This window comes from Tetrahymena thermophila, assembly GCF_000189635.1.
Source record: "Tetrahymena thermophila SB210 genomic scaffold scf_8254674, whole genome shotgun sequence".
Lineage (NCBI taxonomy): Eukaryota > Ciliophora > Oligohymenophorea > Hymenostomatida > Tetrahymenidae > Tetrahymena > Tetrahymena thermophila.
In genome coordinates, this window is record NW_002476440.1 from 139,370 (window position 1) to 157,814 (window position 18,445).

An 18,445-nucleotide genomic window follows, 5' to 3' on the forward strand; every position below is an offset into this window, starting at 1 on the left:
CACTAAATGGAATTTATTAATTTAGCTTAATTAATTAAATAGATTAAAATTAAATATTTCTTTTTAAAGTATAAAATTAAAAAATACGTCTCCAATAGTGTATTCAAAAATATTTTATGAGTCTGTATTTTACTTTATATTGTAGATCTAAATGTATTGAGTCTAATTATTTTTGTTTACCTACAAAAATGATATAAAACTCCAAGAAATATTAGACTAAATTTTAAAATAGCTCTGTTGTTAATTTAATGTAATTTAAGATTTATTTTAAGTAAGTAAATTAATTAAATAGATATTTTAATTGGACTCTACAAGTATCAAAATATTATTATTTTCCATTAAAACAGCAATTACTATTTATTAGTCAAATTATAGTTAATTTGTTTAAGAATTTGCAAATTATGTAATCATTAGATTATTATTAATTATCATTATGGAGTATTAAGAATTGAAAAGAATAATATCAACTATTTGATTATTCTGGTAAATTAATTATTTCTAGTAAGTGATTAAATCTATGGACCAAATAGAAGATATCATATATTAAATTTGATTAGATTAAGATAATTAGATTTGAGAAATTAAACACATTAATCTTGAATTTTATTAATCAATTTTTGTGTAATTAATAGGACCTTGCATATCTATCATATTTAAACACTCCATATTTGAAAGATCGTAAAATAGGAAATATTAATTTGATGTAGCAAGAATCTAATAAAAAAAATGATTTTAGTAAAATAATTATAAAAAATATATTTACAATATTTCTATTCGCGATATTAACTATTTGCAAATTAACTATTTATTCATTCATTTTCTATCGATATGACGAATATTAAAAGTCTACTTTTGTCAAAATTGTACCAATATTATGCTAATTGTCATTTTCTCTCATGCTTTAAGACAATAAATAGTTATCTAAAGAACACATTTTTGTAGTTGCATCAAACTCACCATTGTATTAAGAGCATAAAAGATTAATACATACATTTTATTCATTTAGACTATATCCCTCATTGCACGAAACACATTTTCCAAAATAATCGAATTTTTTGCAATTTTTATCAAACGGATAGTTACATTACATGGTTAATTCATCTTAAAATTGGTCTTAGGCGCAATTCGACAAGCATTAACCTATTGAATTCTTGTAACAAAACTTAATAAAAGGTTTTTTTCTTAATTTTTTACTATATAAAATCCAATCTAGCATTATAAGCATTTATCAATTTAATTGCATAAACTACAATTTTAAGGGCATTTGAAACATGTATCATCCATACTTTAAAAGAAAGTATTTTAGAAAGAGCATTATTGCAAAATCTACTAAGTTTTAACTTAAAAAAGTTAACTAAAGAAAAGTATCAGAAAATATAAAATCCTTTCTTTCATTTAAACTATTTGTCTTAATTTATATATCTGTAAAATTATGAAATAACTATAAAGATTCTAAATTGATGATTACAAAATTAATTGTTCTTTATATCTAAAAATACAAAAATCTAAGAAGGATAGTAATCTTTAAAAATAATTTAATTTTCTTCACCTCTTTCTTAAAATTCCTCTAAAATCTTATTTGATATAAATTGTAACAAAAAATTTAAGATATTCATTAGTTTAAAGATGATAGAAAAATTTCATTCATAGTTTTTTATCTTTTAAATATATCTCAATATGAAATAAATTTAAGAGCATTAATCAATTAGTTTGTAAATTTATTTTGAGTGTTATTCAATCTATATTTACTTTTAAAATATTTATTTATTGTTTGTTTTATTTAAAGATAGTAAAATTTTATATTTTGTTATAATTAAACGCTGTTTAAAAATATAATTTAATTTTTTTTTTTAATTTATACAATATACATTTTATCATTTAAAAAACTAATCAAATAAAAATAAAATGGGTAGGTTAAATTTGCCAAACTTATAAAAAAAATTATAAAATATAAATGTAAAATATTGTTAGTCTGTATATAAAAAAATAAAATTTTTAGCTTATAATTGAAATAAATAAATTCAAAAGTAATTAAAGTAGAATTAAAAATAAATTAATAAATATAATTGTTTAAATTATTTGAACTATTTTTTGATAGATAAATAATGTAAATAACTAAATTTATTTTAAGAGATGTGCTAAGCTCATAAATTATTTTATTTTCAATATTATTATTTTAAACACATTGTACTTTCAATAATTAGATATTATTTAAATAACTTTAAAATTAATTTGTTTGATTAAAATCTTAAATAAAATAATATTTTTTTATTTTGATGAAATAAATATCAATTAATTTCTAATTTATTTTAATTTTTTTCAAATTTTAAATTCAACAAGTTAATAATTAAAAATTTATTAATAAAATTAAATAGAAAGATTTCATTAATTATATATCTATTGATTAAGGGTTGTTGGTCTAGTGGCATGATTCTCGTTTAGGGTACGAGAGGTCCCGGGTTCGATTCTCGGACGACCCCAATTTTTTTAAACAAAAAAATGACATTTAATTATAAAATAAGCAAACAATAAAAGTTATTAAATGATGAAAAATAATTTTATCTAATTTTATTTTTTTTCTTTTTATTTAAATTTTTGTAATAATTTTAATGCTAAAAATGTAAGATTTAAAAAAATTGAATTATTTTTAAATACTTATGAATAAAAAATATTATGAGTAAGTAAATCAATAACTTTTTTCATAAATAATTTACTAAAATAGATTATTATCAATAGAAGTATCAAGTTTAAATGTTTTTATCTACATTATAACTTTTTTCATAAAAGTTTTATTGAATAAATAATTTATAAATAAGGTTTTTTTTTGAAATTCTTGTTAAAAGCAGAAATACTATGAAAAATAAAATAATAGTTTTTTAAATGTAGTAAATTTGTTATCAAAAAAGTTTAGCAATTAACATTTAATCAAAGATATTATTAAAATATTAAATATATGAAAATAAAATTTTTTAATTATTATTAACATATAAATACTCTAATTTATCAAATTATTTTTAAGATAGTTCTTTAGTATCAGCCATAAAACTTTTTCTAAATTGTTTATAATATTCACTTTCTAGATAGAAATGCAATTTATAAAAACTGTTTAAAATTAGAAATAAGTTATATCTTTAATTTATATAGATAGATAGATAGATAGATAGATAGATAGATAGATAGGCAATCTAATTGAAAGTTAAAATATAAAAAATAATATATTTACTAAATACACTTGTTTAAAAAATAAAAATGCATATGTTAAAATTTGAATTAAAGTGAATAAATTTTTTAATACACGAGTAAGGTAATTTATATTGAGCTAATTTATCAAAATTTTTGATGATAATCTATCTATTTATTCCTTTTTCTTACTCTTTTTAGAATTAAGTATATTTTGAAATGAGCTAATTGAGCATACATTCTTTATTAACTTTTTCCCAAGCTTTATTAATCAAATATCTTGTATAAATATTATATTTAGTTAAAGAATATCTTTGTTATTTTTTTTCTTAAAAAATTTTGTTACTATAAAACAATTTTTGAATTTTTTTTTTTTGGTTTTTTATACTCTTTTCCTATTTTATCTTTAAACAATTATCCTTCATATTTTCTGAGATATTAATTTCATCAATTTTAAGTGTTGAGTATTATGCTTGTTTTTTAATTTTAAAGAATTTCTATAATTAATAATTAGTTAGAGAATATCTTTGATGTCTCTTTGTCATCAAAAATTTTGTTAATAAAAATATTTTTGAATGTCTTTATTTATTTTTAGACTCCTTTCCCAAATCTTTTATTTTAAAGCATTATTCTTCATTTAATATGAGATCTATGTTGATTATTAAGAAAGTGTAAAGTATCGCTATAGATTATTATTATAATACATACATACACTCGCTTTCTAATTTAATGACTATTAATTAATTTTGAAAATATTTATGAATGAAAAATTTTAGAGTTTTTTATAAAATATCTTGAAATAAATAATTAATTTTAATTGTTTATTTGAGGATAATTAATTGAAAAAATTAGCTAATTATAAATGAATTTTATTATTAGATTTTAAAAGAAGAAAGTGTAAATTTTTAAAGAGTTGATTTGTCTTTATTTCTTTGGAAAAAAAATTTTAAAGATTAAAAAAATTGATAAAAAATTAATTAAAAAAAAATAGATTCTGAAAAGAAAAGTAAGAGAATAAGAATAGTCAAATATGATTTTCCTTTTTTATTTAATTTTACTATTAAAATTATTTAAAATAATCATTTCTTATTGTTAAGATCATAATAACAATTTAGGGTCTATTTTAACTATAGATTTTAACAAAAATTATTATTAAACTATGATTAATTAAGATTAAAATATTGGAATCATTTATTTTCTGTAATCAGGTAAGTATACAAAAGTATACTGTTTTGATTACCAATAAACCATACCAAGTAAAAAAAATTATTTTATTTCTTTAACTATTCTAAATTGTTTCAATTTTTAAAAAGGCTCTATATTGATTGACAGTAGTAAAGATAATGTAACATCTAGTAGATTAGATTGTTTTGAAGATAGTTAATAGTAGATGGTCTTTTTAGGTGATAAATATAATTGCTATGATAAATTTAGAAGTTGTCAAAATGATAATAAATGTGTTTAATGCAGATGGGGGTATTGTAAATAATAAAAAGAAGATAACACAGTTTGCAAAGATATGAATGTATTAGATTAGTGTATAGGCTATGATTAGAATAACAAATGCGTTATTAATGAATAAGCAACTATTTCTTCGTCTTTCTCTTGTTGGACTTAATCAAATAATACTTGCATAGAAACAATTTGTTAAAATAATGCAGGATGTTCTTCATTTTGTAAATATATACCTGCTTTTTAATATATAGTGGTAAAAATATTTTAAATACTTACTACTTTATCTTTATTTTAATTAATTACTTATTATTAATTTACTTCATGATATATGGATTTACTATCAATTTAAATTAAATATAGGGAAAATTAACCAACTCAGTCTGCTACAGTAAAACAGATTTATTTATTCCTTATGAAATAAAGGGATGCATAGGCACATATTGTAAATTAATTTAAAGTGAAATTCCTTTATCAAATGCATGCATAAGCATGAATGACTTAGTAAACTAATATAGCATCATCGGATTTGATCAATATCAATTATGCATTTAAATGAATAGTAATAATAACTAGGCAAAAAAGTAATAAATTAAAACTATCCATCCATCCATCCTTTTATTTCTCATCTTAATATATGAAATACAAAAACACCATTTATTTATTATTTTAAAAAATAAAATATTTTTATTCCTTTCTTATTAATTTATTTGATTAATATTTTATTTTAATAAATTGTTTAAATTTTACAGAATCGATTGTAATATTGATAGATTATTTATTCTTTATAAAAACCATACTTATTATTATTATTATTTTTAAGTCTTCAAATAATAAAATGGCTATTTTTTTTTATTAACATGCATGAACAGATGTAGATTCAATTATTGTATAATTATTGCTGGTGAATAGATTTCTTGCGTACTTTTAGATCATTTTATTTCAACACAAGCAGCCAAATAGGCTGACACTCATTATTGTTAATCATTAGATTAGTAGGATAATAATTCTATGAATTGCTCTCCCACTCTATGCTTAGATAAAGATACTCGAAACTGCGTACCTTTAAAAGATAATGATGGATATAGAGGAAGGCAAGTTGTTACTGATTTTTGCATGGATAAAGTAGATGATCCTAATGATTATGGCTTAATAGAGTGCGTAGATGACTATTGTATTTCTAAGAATGAATGTGTAAGCTTTTTAAGTGACTAAAATATAATAGGCAAAAACTCTGCTTAGATGTGTGTTTTCAGTTAGAATCTTTATGTGTAAAATTGTCAACCAAACCCACTTAATCTTTAAATGATAAGTTGCAATTATCAATCTTTGGAAATTTGTTTAAATAACAATTATTGCTACTTTTTAAATGGACTTATAAATACGAATAGATTGGCTAGAGCAGATGGTACCTGTTCCTTAACTTTTATATTTAATATGTATGGGTCAGATAACAAAGGAAGCTGCATTTTTCAAGGATAAATTTTAGCTTAAAAATGTTCAAACGGATACTGCATAAACTAAAATGCATGTATTTAGTTTGATGGAAATTATATTGGTAGAGACAAAAATTACAATTGCCTTTAATAAAACTAAGATGGAGTTGCTGTGTAATGCTAAATAGGGTAACTCATTAAAAATTAAAAAATTGATACTAAATTTAATAATTTATTTGAAAAATTTAATAGATACTGCTTAAAGAGAAGCACGTAAAATAAGAACATTTTCTGTGTAAAAATTGATATAATTAATGATGTTGCAGGTTAATTACACATTATTAGATTAATATCTTTTTGATTTACATTCTTTTTAATAATATCTACATATATTTTTGATTAATTCATCACCAAAATGAATTTTATTAATTTAATTACATCTTTATTAATAAGAGAAAATAATATCAACCACTTATTAAATTACATATTTTAATTATAGGAGTATAAATAAACAGTTAAAACTGTATTCTTACATAAGATGCAAGTAAAATATAGGCAGTAATAAATATTATTTTTTCCATGCGTAATATATATATTAATATATTTTATTGATTAAAAAGTCTGATTGTTCTGTAGGTTTTTATTGCTTAAATTCACAAGGTTTTTGTTAAATCCTCTAAAGTAGTGGTTGCTCTGGAATAAATTAACAATGCGTAGATATGAAATCAAGACCTTTTGATTGTTATGCATGTTAACCTGATAGTTGCTTGCTTTATGGACCTCCTGGATTATGCATTTAAATTTCAATCTAAAATTCACTTTGCTAAAGTTTTACTGGTAATTAATTAATTAATATCTTTTATATTTTAACTTTACAATTGAATTTTTTTTTTGGCTTACTACTCTATTAAAATCAAATCATTTATTATCTAAATTTTAATTTAACCCTATTTAATAAATTAAAATATTTTTTTAAGTATTGATCTTAAAAATTAAAAATTTAAGCAGGGTAAGCAAATAAATTAATTAAAAAAATATTTCAATACTTTAAATAATTAATTAAAGATATAAAATATTATTATTTATACTAACTATTTAGGAAGATGTGAGTATTCGTTGTCAAGAAATTGTAATTATTGTCCTGATTTAACTTGTAAAGATCCAATAACAAGTAAAATTACAAGCTATTTTTATATATTGCTAATAAAATGATTTAATAAAAAAGAGAGATGCACACCAATGACAAGCATGAAATTAAAGTCTAATTAATGTTTAGTCTTAGAAAGATCAGATATACCTTGTAAAATTTAAGATATGAATGATTATTTATAAAAAAAGTTATTAGACAATTAATATTAAATCTAATGCGCTGACTCATATAGTAGATGTGCTAAAATTGTTAATAGTTTCTGCTCATCCTGTCCTGTTAGCTATATATAACCAGGAAATGGAATCTGCTATAGTTTGCTTTAATAATAATAACTTGTATAATCAGGAAATATAATTTTTTTAGATTAATTAAATTTGCAATATATTAATCAAAGTGTTGGAGTTTAGGACTAATTAAAATGCCCTTCGAAGTAAGCTATATATAATAGTTTTAATCTTTATATTTCTATTTATATCCTATTTTTATTTATTAATTTATTAATTAATTTAAATTAGTTGCTTTTCTTGCTTCTCTTAGAAAATATGTACAAAGTGTTTATTTGGTTATAGCTTGTTAGAAATAAGTAAAAGGGAAATTATTTGCATTTCAACAGATGCTAATAAAATGATATAGCTTTCATCAGATTATGACGAGAATTTAATTTACCTAACAAACAATCTTTTTTACTAATGCACACAAACAGGGCTTTATTACGGGCAAAAGTAAATGCTCTTCTATTAAATATTTTATAAGCTAATATTTAATTAATTTTTAAAAGGGTATTACCTAAATCTCTTGTATATGACTTTCCTCTTTCATAGCAATAAGTAGAATAATATGACTAAATATAATATAGAATACAATATGACTAAAAAGGTATAATAAACTGTTAACAATTGATACAATATGAAATAAACACTAGTGGAGTTCATATTACTACTGAATATATACCCTAAAAAGGTTTTTTCTTACAGTTTTCTCAATAAAATGTTTAAATCAGCAAATAAATTACATACAGAGAAAACAATAGCTGTAAATTTCATTAGATAAAAGTTTCCTTTTGTAATTAATTTATATACTTAAAAAGGTCAAAGCTCTTGCACTTCTTGCTTCTTCAACTAAGCAAATAATCAAAATGTTTGCATGAAATGCAATGCTGGATATACTCTTCGTTATGATGGTATTTGTGTTAAATGCCCTTAAAATTGCTTAAAATGTATTTTTGGAGGATTTTATGCTGGAAATAGTGTAGTTTGGAGTGACATATAAAATATTTATACAAATGATTTTATGAGTAAATTGACAAGTGAGGAATACACATTGAAGTGCACTATCTGTGCTCAAGGTTTTACAGTAAATTAAGTCTATGATACTTGTGTTAGTTGTGGCTATTAATGTATAAACTGCTATACAGGTAATTCAAAATAAAGCATTTATTTTCTCTTTATTTAAAAATTTAAATATTTTTAATTGTTTTATTAATAGGTTTTCCAAATTATAATCACAATGCAGCATTAAATTTTGATTAAAAATTCTTTAAAAATGTAAATCTGGTTTACAAGTGTCTAGAATGTATTAACTCCTCATATAAATTTAAAAACGGTAAAAAATGATTATATTAATTTAGATCAAATAACATTTATTTTTGATTGAAATCTAATTAGAAATTTAATATCAAAATAAAACGAAAACAAATTAACAATATTGCAACAAAAAAATTTTTCTCTAAAGAATTTATTTTAATTGTGATAAAAATTTTGCTAATATTTTATAAAAGAATGTTGAAAATTAATTAAAAAATCTTAAATTACAAAATTATCAATTTGAATTAAAAATATTTTATTAAATTTTAAAAACTAATTTTTGTTAATAACTTATATTTGAATTAAAATTAAGATGATGTAAACTGTGAAGCTAAAGTTATTCCTTATTGCTCTGTTGAATTTAACTAAATTATTGTTCCTGGTTCTATACCTTACATTTTATCTATTGGATCATGGGGGTTAAATAGATAATCAAGACCTTACTGCTATCTATGCAATAATCAGTTTTATAATATTTTAAACTATTCTTGTTTGCAAAGTAAAAGTGTTTGCTATACCTATTACTTAAATTATAGAGATTTTAGAGATTGTTTATCTTCTAAATTAAATTTATTCTAGTCAGAAATAAATCAAATACTCTTTAATTGTGTTTAGCCAATATTCGATTAAAATAGTAAATTTTTAAACTGTGTGTAATGTAAGCAAACACAATGCAATTATGATTAAAACTACAAGGTTAGTTTTGACAACACTAATGTCAGTACTTGTTCTTAAAATGTAAATAATTTTAAAAACAAATAATAAACTAAATTTATATTTTCTTATTATAAATAGATAAATAAATGTGAGACTTGCTATTCTTACAATGATAGTACAGTCTTTTAATGTACTTAGTGCAAATAAAATTATATCATAAGTTTAGAAGGGTGTATTTAATGTCCAGAAGGATGCTTAGATTGTTATTTGAGTAAAATTATCAACAATTTATAGATATTCAATAATATTATTTAATAAAAAGGTGATGGTACCATTAACTAAACTGATTAATTATAATACATATTACCATTTTACTCTTTATAAGATCGCAAGAAATTTGTTTTGAATAATATTTTCAAGTTTCATTGTACTTCCTGTTCATAAAACTATTATTTAAATAGTTAAAGTAACTTATGCACTTTGAAGAATTGCGATGTATCTTGTTTAACATGCGAGGTTTATCAAAATACTAGGCTTGCTTGTACTTAATGCAATAATAACTATTTACTTTATCAGATTTAGGACATTATAGGATATATTTCATTATTTCACAACTAAAATGACTATCTAGATATTAATTTAATGATCAATCTAAATTCTTAACATGCTGCTTGTCATCTATGTCCTTATTCGTATAAATTTAATTCTTAAGATTTTAATTAATTATGTTTATTTATTAAAATATTAGTTGCTAAGTATGCGAGAAAGGAGGAGATATTAGCGTAAATCCATATTTAATATACAAATCTAAGTGCAAGGTTTGCAAACCAAATTTGACAATACCTTAAATTATACCTTAAGGAGAATAAAAAAATTATGAATGGAGATTTGATAGTTACAGAGAGAGGTGTGTTTTATGTAATAAATTAGATTAGGGTTGCACATACGAATTGAAGGTAAGGTAAATTTATGCTATTTGTGGAAATATCAGAGATTCCATTGGAAGTGGAACAATACAGGACCCATTAAATATATAGAGATCTTCTGAAATTAACTGGAATCAATTGATAATAAATTAATCAGACATTGCTAAATATTATATTTTCTATAATGAGATGTCAGTCGAATTTATGGACATACAAATTATATTGCTGGGTAATATGTGTTAAATAAGTTAGTAAATCTCAATATAATAATCGATATTAAATTTCATATTAACTCTTAACAGGTTTTCTTTAACTATAATGAACTACTAAACAAATGAATTGACATTAATTTCAAAGTACCCGATAGTAATTCAAGGTTTCACTGAAGTTAATTTTTTAAATATAGAACTTTAAACTTAAAAATATAATTCAAATGAATACTAGTTTGGATTCTAAATAAATAATTCTATTACTAACAAAGTTAGCTTTACAAATGTTAAATTTACCAATCAGTTCGCAGCAGATAATAATTTTATTTTTCAAATCAATAATTTATCAGGATTTCTTAATTTAAGTAATGTTATAATAAAAGGCTTTTAGATTTAAAATAATGATTTCTTTACATTGATTTTTAATTCTGACATACAATTAAGACAAAGATTACTCTTCATAATTTCAAACTCTACTCTTACAAATGTAATTTATTTTTATATTTTTAATCAAGTATAATTTCTCTTTATTCTACTCATTATTTATTATTAATTTCTTATAATTACAAAACTCTACAAAATTCAAAGAGAATTTAAAAAATTTTAATTTTTAACATTTTTAGTAAATAAGGAATTACCTTATTTTTAAAAATAAATATTATAATTATTAAATTAATAAAATAGACGAATTTCAAAAAAGCATCTTTAGTAAAGCTATTAGCAGGAAATTTGTATATAGAATTTGATAATTTTATTATTTAGGAATCTTAATTTTTAAATAGCAGCTTATTCTTAAACATATAATCTTACTATTCAAACACTAGTGCGTATCTGTAGTGGAATAACATAAATATAAATAATTGCGATATCTAGTCTAAAAGCTAAATATTTTCTTATAACTTCTTTGAAATGAATTAGATTAATAACATTACTTTCCTCAATAATAATCTTACAAGTTTATAAGATGAAAGTTCTTTGTTTTAATAGAATAAATTATGGCTTTCTTTGATTGATATTATAAATAATAAATTTTAAAATTACAATTTATTTGAGCATTATTCCTAACCTAATACTATTTACAATGCTATCTTTAATTATTACTTATCTGGCATTTATTTTAAAAACAACACCATTTCTACAAACTAAGGGCTACTTTTTAAACTTAAAGGAAATTTGTAGATTCCAGCTGATTCTATTAAAATTAATATATTTACTGTTGAAATAGACAATATTTTTAGCGATTTATCACGAAATAGCTTCATAGAAGTTACGTCAGCTTTATAATTTGTTTTTACTAAATTTAAAATTGTTAATACATACTTATCGAGTGTATTTATTCTAAATAGCATTCAAAGTGTATAGGTAATAGATGGAACAGTCACTGGTATTTAGACCTTTTTAGTTGATTAATTCTAAATTATAAATACAATGAATCAGTTAAAAATATTAAAAGTACTCGTTTAAAATACTCTAACAACTGCAACCATTTTTACAGTTATAAATACTTCTCAACACAAATTATCTTTGCAATTAAATATTCAAAATTTAGAAGCCTACTAAAATTAGTTTGTTGTATCACAAAAAACTAATAACGTCGGATTATTTATTATCTAAAACAGAGTTAGAGCAGAAATCAGTATTGTAAATTGTATTTTAAGAGAAAATCAATAATACAGTTTAGTTTCGACTATGGTAATTTATTTTTTGTATTTAAAATTATTTTTTATAAACATTTTTTAGTTGTTAAAGTTTTCTAAAAAAATATCCTTTTTCAAAGAATTATGCTTTTTAATTAATATTTTTTATTTATTTTAAGAGTTTTAATTATTTTTTTTTATAAAAATTATTTTTTAGGTTTAATACTTATAGACTAGTCCTGGTTTCAACATTTTTAGCTATGGGAGTTTAAAAATAATAGGAGGTGATTTTATTGATAACCAAACAGAGCTAACTAAGCCAGTTTTTTATATTGTGTGCTAAGTTGTTTAAGTTTTAAATTCTTAATTTTAAACCTTGGGAAATTAAAAAACCAATTATAATCTTAAAGGAGGTTTCATGTATTTGCAAGCTGATTAAATTTCTATTGTAAACTCTTCATTTACAGGTTAATAAGCAATTAACGGAGGAGCAATTTATGCGTGCATTACTAACTAAGGCTAGTTGCTTATACGAAACAGTTAATTTGATAGTAACTCTGCATACATTGATAATATTTATAGTATGGGTGGTACTGTTTACATTTAAACAAATTTGGCTAATTATTTAGATATTTCAATTGAAAATAGCCTCTTTTTCAACAACTTTGCTATCTAGGGAGCAATATTTTACATAGAAAAAACGAATGCGAAAACATTTATCAAGTTTAACTTAGTAAAATTTGAAAATAATTTTTCAATTCTGCAATCAATAATTTTATATTTCGATGGGTTTTAAGACTAGGTTATAAATGTTGAATTCTAGGATTGTTAAATCCAAAATACAATATAAAATATGTAAGATAAAATATAATAAATGCTCTCATGTCTAAATTCAAACAATGCTTAAATTTAGTAATATTATTATATTTATATCAGCAATGCTACTCTGATAACTATAACAAACTTTTAATTTCAATAAACAGCTCAATTAATAGACTTGTATAGTGATTAATAAAATTTAATTGAATTGAATCTTCCTGTGGTAGTTTATGTTTTCAACACTTTGTCCTATGTTGATTCATTTTCAGAATACTAGCAGACCATTACAAATGATGAGATAATTCATATAGAAGCAAACAGTATTGCTCTATATTCTGTTAAATTTCTATAACTTTAATCGTTTTAATTAAATACTCAAATAATAAAATTATTTGCAAAAACAATAAATTTAAATAGTATTTTAGTAGATAATTTAATTTGTAAAAATTGCAGCAACGGTAATATTAACATTGAAGTTGGTAATGAGGCATATATTAGCAATTCTTTGTTTTAAAATAACATTTGCTAAAACGGAGGAGGTATCTATATATAATCACCAATAAACTAAAATTAAATTCAAGTAAATAAAAGATCTCTGGAAAGCTCTAAAAGTCCAATAAAAACTGTTTAGTTGTTTGATAATAGCTTTAAAAATAACACTTCTCAAAAAAATGGTGGAGGTATTTATTTATTGAACATATATGCAATTATCATAAATTCGACTTTAAGTAACAACACTTCTCATGAATCAGGAGGAGGAATATATAATATAATTTAAGAACAATTGCTTGATAACGACCCAATACTATTCAATTTATATTAATTAACAAATATTTTACTGTAGAATAGTTATATAGTTTATAACAAAGCTTAAAATGGTGGTGGCTATTATTCTTCGTTTAATCTTCCTTAAATAGATAATAGTTTTATATTAGCCAATAATGCCTAAATTTTTGGATCTGATTTATCTGGATTTCCTATATTTTATTAAGTTTACTATGACAATGTTTTCATCAAATAAAATCAAACTATTTATCTTTTTTCTGGTAAAATTAATGTAAATCAACTAATTCATAAACATTTTTTTTTAATTTAAATCAAATTTAATTCAATTTTTATAATTTTTTTAATTTTTTATAAATTTAACTAAAACTGAAAAATGATTTTTTATTATTTAAAATCAACTAGACTCCATTTATAGTTTATTTGATGAATGACATAAAATAAATTTACAAAAATAATATTTCTAAAGATATCTTGCTAGAAATTAGAACAGTTTAAGTATAAAGTAATGAAAAGAATAATTTAATACTAATGGATTAAGTGATAAATTTTAATAATAATGTATTTGATTTAAGTGGTTTGAGTGTTTATGGCAAGTTCAGTTAAAAATCTAAAATTTTATTATCTTGCAATAAAGTAAAGCAGGCTATTTATCAAAAAGGAGATATTATTTCAATTAAATAAAACATAACTTTTGAGATGGAATTTTCAATAGTAAGCGAATGTCCTATAGGCTATCGAAGCTCAAAAATAAATAATACCTATGATACATGTATACCTTGCCTTGATAAAACTTACAATCTGAAGCCTGGATAGGCTGAATGCAAAAAATGCTAATCAAGTTTATATAAATGCTAAAAGAATAATATTTAAATCCCAGATGGATACTTTAGAAGAGATAATAATACTGATTAAATCAGTGAGTGTAGTAATTGGCCAAGTAATTGTGTAGGAGATATTTCAAGGGATAACTCTCCTATTAATAATCTAAGAAATACTAATTGGAATATCTACTACTGTGTTGAAGGTATTCTACTAATATTTAATCTTGTCTTTAATTATTTATCTCATAAATAATTTAACATTTATTTTAAGTTCTTATTTCACTCTCTTCAATTTTTAGTTAATGAATTAAATTATTTCTATTCATAAACTTTTGAAATTTTTTTAAAGAGAGAGTAAGTTAGTTAATGAGAAGATATTTATTTCTATTAAAAATCTTTCAATCATTTTATGTTTTTCTAAATTGATTAAATATCTAATTAATTTTTATTTATTGATTTAATTTTTTAAAACTGTAACAAATTTTGGGATAAAAGGTAATGTAGGATTTTTTTGTGAGGACTGTGACTATGAAGGAGCATATTGGGGTGAAAAATACATGAGATTCTAATAATATGGCTGTTAAAAGTAAAATATGAATTATCATTTGAAAGAAATAAAAATAATTTTATTTAATTAAATAGATGTAATAGAGAGAATATTTTACAAACTATTATGATTGGAATAATTATTTAATCATTAATAGCAATTTTAATTTGTTGGATCATATTTATAACTTGGATAAATTATTCTAATATAGGCTATTAATTATCAAAAAAAAATTTTATTACTGAATTCATTAATTTTAGAAATAAACTTAGCTAAATTGAAGAATAAAAAAGAATAATTAGTGTTAAAATTTTATTTTGTTATTTGTAAATCCTTTTTATGCTGACATAATTAGAACTTTAGTTACCATGGCCATTTACCTTTATCTTGATATGCTTAACAAGATAAAATGAATATATATTTCGCTCATTCGATTGTCTCATAAATGTGATACCTGTTTCTTATGCCAGAGTTGCTACTTCAATTATTCACTTAATAGCTATAAGCTTTTTCACTGTTGCTTTTACTTTTTTGTTTTTCTATTTTTACTCTAAAATGAAAAGAAGAAATTACATGTACAAGTTTATTCTAAAATATAAAATTGAATTAATGACATATATTTCTTCTTTAAATTTTATTGTTTATTCACCTTCTATCATTCAAATCATAGCGGCTAACGTAAATAATTTAAATAAAAATTTATATTTCATTTCCAAATTTTTAAATTTATAAATATAAATTTTGCAATTTCCAACAACTAAATAAATGAGTTGTATTGTAAAATTTTGTTTTACGAAATTTATAAAAATCTTTGAATAATAAAAAGTGTTTATATATTTGTATATAATTATATTTAGATGAACTGTGCCACTTACGATGGAGCAAGATATGTGAGTTATTCAACTTCTTTGATGTGTGATTCTTAACATTATAAATGGACTTTATGTTTATTCTTACCTGCTTTTTTTATTATTGCTCTTATCATACCTTTTCTTATTGCTATAGTTATTAAAAAATACTTTTATACTTAATTTGTGGTTTTTGCTTTTAGCCAATTTACACATGGCTATAAAATAAGTCATGCTTATTTCTGGGATATGTTTAGATAGATATAAATTTTCTTTGTTATTTTGATATTAAGTTTTGACTTTTAAAATTCAACAATTAAGATTACTTTTTTGATTTCAGTAAGCTTATCATAAAAATTAATAAACTTCACATGTAATTAATTCAATAAATTATTATTTATTTATTTATAAAACTATTTTTATTATATAGAAAATCCTTTTAACAGTCAAAATATAGAAAATTTGTGTACAATACAAATGGATACTTCAGTAATCACTATAACATTAGTTATATTCTTAAATTAGGCAATACAAAGTTAAAATTTTATAGAATAGATTATTTGCGGAGTAGCTATTGCTCTCATAAATTTAAATTTATTTATCAGGATACTGTTTAATATTTTGAGTAAAGATTAATTAAACAAGATATTATTTTTGAGCAAAAAAAAGTAAAAAGCAATTCAAAAATCATAACTATAATGGGGAATTCTTAGATAGCATTTTAAAAATAAAGCAATCCATCAATTAAGTTTAGTAATATTTTTTTAAATCAAATTTACTTTTAATTTTTTTTAGTATTTAAAATAAAGTAATTAAGTAACAATTAAAAGGCTTTATTTGATGAGTTAAAAATAATATAATACTTTAAAAATTTTTAAATACAATTGATTTCTAATTCTCATAAGCTAACAAATTATATCCTCAAAATTTAACTAATAAATTGAGATTAGTAGTATATTAAAAAAGCAACTTAATAATTCATACTGAAAAAAAAAAATAGTGGTTTGAATGCAGCTGATTATTGATAATTATTTTTATTATTTAAAATTAATTTATAAATTTTAAAACACTATAATTTCTCAGATATTAAAACTAAATAGAGTTGTTCAATATTTAATTTTTATTTTTTAGATAAAACAATTTAATAATTTAATTTGTAAAAATTTGTGTATATAGCCTTGAAAAAGGCCTCTGGTACTTAATAAATAATAAGTTTTGTTGAATTATTTTTACTTTAATTTTTTTTTTTGCTTTTAATTGAAATACTTAATAAAAATAGAATTAAAGTTAAATTCAATCCAACAATAAATAAATTAATAAAAATATTTTTTTTATTTAAGAAAGAATAGTTGGCTTTTTAATCTTCAATTATGATTATTTATATCTTAAATCACATTTGATCTTATTCAAATAGAATAACCAATAACAACTTTAAATATAAAAAATTTGAAACTATTCAAAAAGAATTTAATGTAAGCTTGAATTATAGCTAATAAAATTATTTTTAAATAAATAAATAAAATATATTTAGTTCTAAATCTCATAAATAATAATAATAATTAATTTTTACATTATTAAGCATGAAAGTAATAAAATTTGAATAATGAATTAGAATAATATATAAATATTAAAATCTAACCTTATTAAAAATAAATGAAATAATATGAATTTTTAAATACCATTTTATCTTCTACTCATTAAAATTTATTTTTCTCATCTTATAATATCATTTTTTACTAAACAAATAAATACTTATTCACATAACTTTTTTATTCTATCTCATCGATGATAAATCAATTAACTATATTCATTATGGATTTATTCTAATAATAAATATTATTTAAAACAAGATAATTAATCTTATATAATCCTAATAGAATATTAAATTTAGAAATAATTTCCCAAGACATATTTATTGCACAAATTGAGGATCCTTTTCAATAATCGCAAATATATTTTTTTGAAAAGATGCATATAAAAATGAAAACTAATTAACCCTAACAATTGCGAAAATATTAGTTTTTGAACTAACTATATTTCTAAACCTATTATACCTTAATATTTAAACTTAATAACTTCTATATAATTTTTTTATATTTTATAATGAATTTAACTGCTAATACTTTATTATATTATAAAAATAAGTTTCTTATTGAATTATTTATTCAGTAATACTTAATTTTAACATCTTTCATATAATTTAACATAGAGATATTAACATATATTTTTTTGTAAAATAATGTAATAATTAATTTGAAAAATAATGTAAAATCAGTCAAAACTATAATTTAGTTATTTGATAAGTATAGTAGTTTCTCAAAAATACTAATAATATATCTCTATATTTGAATGATAAAATAAATAAGCTTCTCAGTAAAGATACACAAAGTATGT

General features: G+C 20.8%; 2 protein-coding genes across 2 annotated transcripts in view; both read left to right on the top strand. All coding sequences in view use genetic code 6, as the record gives it.

The window, feature by feature from the left end:
- The window catches only part of TTHERM_00745830 (hypothetical protein), a gene marked incomplete at both ends in the record, with an annotated part of 386 nt that extends 266 nt beyond the window's left edge, over nucleotides 1-120 (top strand). The window contains one exon of the mRNA XM_001013556.3: nucleotides 1-120. This exon is cut by the window's left edge and continues 143 nt beyond it. Within this exon, the coding sequence (XP_001013556.3) occupies nucleotides 1-120 (120 nt within the window).
- A 4,219-nt stretch (nucleotides 121-4,339) lies between these two features.
- TTHERM_00746850 (transmembrane protein, putative) lies at nucleotides 4,340-16,939 on the top strand (the record flags this gene model as incomplete). The annotated part of the gene is made up of 25 exons (XM_001013558.2): nucleotides 4,340-4,436; nucleotides 4,494-4,888; nucleotides 4,996-5,216; nucleotides 5,505-6,257; nucleotides 6,321-6,394; nucleotides 6,568-6,626; nucleotides 6,689-6,905; nucleotides 7,168-7,239; nucleotides 7,294-7,648; nucleotides 7,734-7,940; nucleotides 7,997-8,250; nucleotides 8,306-8,632; nucleotides 8,704-8,820; nucleotides 9,115-9,539; nucleotides 9,597-9,729; nucleotides 9,781-10,150; nucleotides 10,207-11,080; nucleotides 11,278-12,285; nucleotides 12,448-14,106; nucleotides 14,238-14,859; nucleotides 15,152-15,242; nucleotides 15,299-15,881; nucleotides 16,061-16,424; nucleotides 16,482-16,804; nucleotides 16,847-16,939. The coding sequence occupies 25 exons, from the start codon at nucleotides 4,340-4,342 to the stop codon at nucleotides 16,937-16,939; spliced, it is 9,693 nt and encodes a 3,230-aa protein (XP_001013558.2).
- Between the last annotated feature and the right edge of the window lie 1,506 nt (nucleotides 16,940-18,445).